General features: G+C 38.5%; 1 protein-coding gene across 1 annotated transcript; it reads right to left on the reverse strand.

Annotated features, from left to right (window-relative positions):
- Positions 1–3557: 3557 nt before the first annotated feature.
- SMIM38 (small integral membrane protein 38) lies at positions 3558–3689 on the reverse strand. The gene has a single exon (XM_029085620.1). The coding sequence runs from the start codon at positions 3687–3689 to the stop codon at positions 3558–3560; it is 132 nt and encodes a 43-aa protein (XP_028941453.1).
- Between the last annotated feature and the right edge of the window lie 1425 nt (positions 3690–5114).

Consider the following 5114-nt stretch of genomic DNA (forward strand, 5'->3'; position numbering starts at 1 on the left):
GTGGCAGTTCATTGTAAACAGTTGGCGGACAAGCCACTGGGCTCCCAGCTGTTCAGATTCCTTTTGTGAGTCAATACAATTGTAGGTCTACTTGTGTCTTCAGCTTCTTCACTCTAGTTTGCTGTCATGGACCTACCTAAAGTAATTAGACCACCTGTTGCATCGTCAGATCCATTTAAGGGAGTCCTTCTGCAGTTTGGTTTACATGGTTTGACAGTAATTGCTTAAGTGGATGCCATTGTAATGGTACTGCAAAATAAAATTGTAGAATTCTTTTAATCAATAAATATAATCACATGCTCATCAGACCACGAGCTTATCTGCAATTAGTTCTCCATACCATAATGCAGTCCATAATGCCAACTTTTTGCATGCTACAGGATGTCGGACGGAAGTTATATTTGCAGATGACAGGCTACTTACAATCAGTTGAGCTTTTAGGGCTCAGAAAGATTTTGAGCCCTGGCAGGAAGAAAAAAAAAAAAAAGTATCAGCTGTGGTACTTGAAAATGGCTATTTGGTTTGGGAGCAAGTTTGGTCATACTGGTAGCATTGATATCAGGAAACAGTCCTAACACAGCCCTAACACACAACAATGCAAATGGTATTTTGCAACTTCAGTCACTTAAGTAGCTAAATCCATCATTTTACTTTCAAAGTGACACAAGATTGAGCAGTTTAAAGTGGGAAGTGCCATTATCATAAGGTATTCTAGAACCACAGAATGGTTTGGGTTGGAAGAGACCTTTCAAGGTCATCTAGTCCAATTCCCCTGCAGTAAGCAGGGACATCTTCAACTAGATCAGGTTGTTCAGAGCCCCATCCAACAATATTAACATTCCTAAATGAAAATACAGGTGCACACACATGGCCATGCACACACACCTACCTATCTATGCACTTACTGCCAAGCATGTACAGCCAAAGTTCATAAAATCTACAACATCTACAAACTGACCTTAATATCACTTGTAAGGCAGACAGGTCTTCACTGTAACACTGATCTTACTGAAGAGGAAATTCAGAGATGGGAATTTATTATAACCTTCCTAAGTCACAAAATAAGAAATAGTACTTACGTGCTGACTCCTACACTGTTGTTTAAATCACTGGCTAAAACCAGAAAAAAACATAATCCTATAAATATAAGAAACATACCGTTACACTGTGACAGTAACAGTTCTGCATCCATACAGAGTTCTATTTTTGTTTTATATGTACAAATATAAATGTATTCTATATACCATTACACACACTACTAGATAAGTAAAAAAAAATAATCAATAAATCATTTCACACAAAGGAAATTTTTTATGAGTAACAGTGGAATATTAGAGAGTTTTTTAAACTGCATTGTGAGTGGCTTATAAGTTTCTGTAATTACACCTGCTTTTAGTAGTTCCTCAACAGGTCAGGGTTAGTTGTTGGTTACAATGGTAACTGCAGTACTGAACACAGTGTGAGACAAAAATCTATAGTAAAGTCTGTTGGCAGAGTCACAAAAATTTGATTTTCCAAAAATAAATCAGAACGGAATCTAATTCCAACTTAGAGGTTCCCCAGGATTATGTCTTAAAGCAAAAAATGGGTTTTCTTCCCAACAGATTACATGTTAATTCTGGTCAATGTTTAGCATGTTAATGATATAAATTTATAAAGACGTACAAAACATATTTCTTTGAAGTAGATTTTAATCTATGTATATAAAATATAATTAATTTTACATTAGTAAGGATCTTAATATAATCACAGTATTTAGCTATTATTTTTCTATTTCTTTACATATACCTTTGTTTCATGTCTTGAAAGGAGGCTCCACACTGCAATCTGCATTCACACCGTCCACAGCTCAAAACTGCCATTAAACACATGCTTATTTTAAATACATCCTTAAACACAAACAAAATCATTAGGGCATAAGTATCTTCTTAAATAACTAAATGAAATAGAATTAATTTTAAAAGACTCCAAAGTGACTTCCAGTCAAGTCCATTCAAATCCCATTGAAATATGGGCTTCAGGATGGATCTTAAATAAACTACAACTACGTGACATGAAGCAGTTATTCTCCAAAGGTTTTTCTTCTGCTGCACTCCATCCAGTAAACAGAAAGTAACTTGTAAGCACAGGCATAATTTAACTTTTACATTTGAAAAAAAATAGTAATTACATTTTAAAATACCATCTTTATGTTTTTCTGAAGGAAAAGAATATGGTTAAAGAGTATAACAGGATAAAACCAATCCACCTGTGACAAAAATTCTAACAAGCATAAAGGTACCCTGGGCTTTCAGGTGGCAGAAGAGTTGTGTGAGGATACTTCAGAAAGCACAAAGCAGAGCCAAATGCACCAGCCCTCCTTTTCCCCATAGTCAGTAAGGGGAAGGGTTATGACATCTCAGGCATGACAATGTTCTGATGATTCCCTGCCCACTGTGCCACAGAGGTCAATGAAAATTTAGCCTGGGTAAGAGTATGGTCCATAACAAGGCCATGCTCTGATTTACACGGACAATGTTCTGATGATTCCCTGCCCACTGTGCCACAGAGGTCAATGAAAATTTAGCCTGGGTAAGAGTATGGTCCATAACAAGGCCATGCTCTGATTTACACGGACAATGTTCTGATGATTCCCTGCCCACTGTGCCACAGAGGTCAATGAAAATTTAGCCTGGGTAAGAGTATGGTCCATAACAAGGCCATGCTCTGATTTACACGGAAAACTTAGGATGCTGCTCTGCAAGGATAAAGGAATCAAAGCTGTGAATTCCATACCAGTTATCAGTTCCACCTATCACCAAATGTCAAAGGCTTCACCTGTGCCATTTCTCATTACATCCACATTTTTAAGCAATTTAATATGAATATGACATTGTCAAATACAATTGCAATATAATTGAAATAAAGGATTAGTTATATCCAGCTTGTTCTGATACTCAGATACATCACTTGCTAAGAAATGTGAATATTCAGCAGGTTATAGGCAGTTAAATATATTCAGTCAGTTTTGATCAGGAAGAAACACAAGGAATTTGGTAACAAATCAGCCAATCAGGTAAAAATCTGCTCCTGCAAGTCCACAGCATGGCACGTGGATATTGAGCTGGGCCAGTGATCTTCAGCTTCATTCAGGCACATCAGTTGTCACATCCAGGCAGGCTGTGCAGCTGACACCTTCACGTACAGACCAGCAGTTAGTCCTGCAGGCAGCACGCCATCACATTTCACATATCAAGGCTGGGCCACTGGCAATCTTGGACTGCCCAGCAATAGGATTCCTTCCAGCTTGTCCAGATCATTTAATTGGCAAGAGTCCACAAGTCTGTTCCTAGCAACAAATTGATGCCTGAGTTTGATAGGAAGTCATTTGACTCAATCACAGTTGTCATTTTTCCCCCTCTGTCAGCATGAGGCTTTCTGAAGAATCTTCACTCGGCTGCAGTCTCAACAGGTCATTTCTCTCTCATCAGATCCCAAGGTAAAATCTGCTCCAGCTCCATTTACCTTATCCAGTTCTCCCCATTGTCAATTCAAACCCGAACAAGCCTTTTGAAGTCTTAGTCCTCTTTTCTTGTGTCAGGAAACCTTTGGGACACTTTATAATCTATATAAGCACTGAGACAGGACCACAAAATGAATCGTATTAATATAATTACAACCAGTAAAATCATCAAAAGGACTGATTCCATATTTAAGCTAGAATAATGAGGTAATGCAAAAAAAAAAAATACTCTGGGAGATCTAATTATATAATGCAGTATTCAGTCCTGTACGGCCAGCCCAGCAATTCCTGTAACATTCCAATCAAAGTGATCTCACTAGCATGTGAGAGAAGAGTCCAGCTGACAGATTTGGGACATGTAACGTACTATTTAGTCAAGAGGCCCCATGTGCTATTCATAAAGAATTAACAACTCTTATATTGACAATGACAGTATTGTCAGAAGAACTTTGGAAGGGGGAAAAAACCTCCATAAACTCTGTGTCTGTGAAGTTGGACTTTTTTTTTTTTTTTGCCCCTTTTTTCCAATGCTGATGTAATCTCCAAACATCTCCAGCAGCAGCTGCTCAGCGAAACCAGGCACCTTCTCCCTAGTCCCTTTCAGCAGCACACGCAGCACTTTCCAGCTCCCTCAAGACAATCAAGGCCTTTCTTTCACCAATTAGCTATCACTTCAAGAGCCCTGCGCTGTCCAACGAGCTCTTAAGAATGGTCTTTGCAGGAAACAACACTGGAGGAGCTTTTTTTTTCCTAGACAAATTAAAAGGGGAAGAAGGGAGGGAGGGGGGGAGAAGAGAAAAAAAAAAAGCACAACAAAACAAATCAGAAGCTGTCCAAAATGCACCACTCATTTAATACATCGACAAATGCAGAAATGTCCTCAAGAGCCAATGCTAGAGCAAGGCCCACACAAAAACGCTCCTACTTTCTTTAGGAGATAGTTTGTGTAGTCGAATATGTTAAACAGGTTTCACAGAAAGAAGGGCTCTTGATACAGCAAGTCTCTGAGCTATAGAAACTAAAAGGGAAAGAAACTCCTGGAAGATTTTGTTCTGTTTCCTTATTTGGCTCTCCAAATGTAAAGCAGCATTATTTGAAGTAGACATTATAGGAAAGAACTCGGTTTAGCTCACTTTAAATATAGATGGATTGATGAAATGAGTAATTACTGGAACTGCTAAGATCTGTTTGAACTTACTCAACTAGCAAGCTCCTTTCTCCAGAAACCGCACTTTCCATCTAAAAAGAAATTAAAGCCTGATTCAGAGACATAAAACTCTGGGAATTTCACATTCTTTTTCCTTTTAAATCAGGGAATAGGTACAGTAATACCTTGAGGTCCCTGTTGATGCCAAGTCCCCATTAGAACAAGTACAAACTCTAGGACCCAGTTCAAGAAGAAAACAAGGAACTTTTATAGATGTTTAAGTAATACTTTGCCTGAGCCTGGACTTCAGCAACTGGACCTGGACACGTGGAGTTGTGAAGGCAAAAACATGAAAGATCAGCACTAAGGGAAATGGCTTGGACAAGGTCCACTCTGTCAGAACTGCTTCCCTGATTTGCCAAACTCTGCATTAAACCAAATGACATACCAAAATGTTGAGCATCA

This window comes from Antrostomus carolinensis, unplaced genomic scaffold (assembly GCF_000700745.2).
Source record: "Antrostomus carolinensis isolate BGI_N321 unplaced genomic scaffold, ASM70074v2 scaffold3556, whole genome shotgun sequence".
NCBI classification, from domain to species: Eukaryota; Metazoa; Chordata; class Aves; order Caprimulgiformes; family Caprimulgidae; genus Antrostomus; species Antrostomus carolinensis.

What these genes read in the sequence shown, in the direction of transcription:
- SMIM38 (XM_029085620.1), bottom strand. Translation starts at nt 3,689, where the DNA reads ATGGAATCAGTCCTTTTGATGATTTTACTGGTTGTAATTATATTAATA.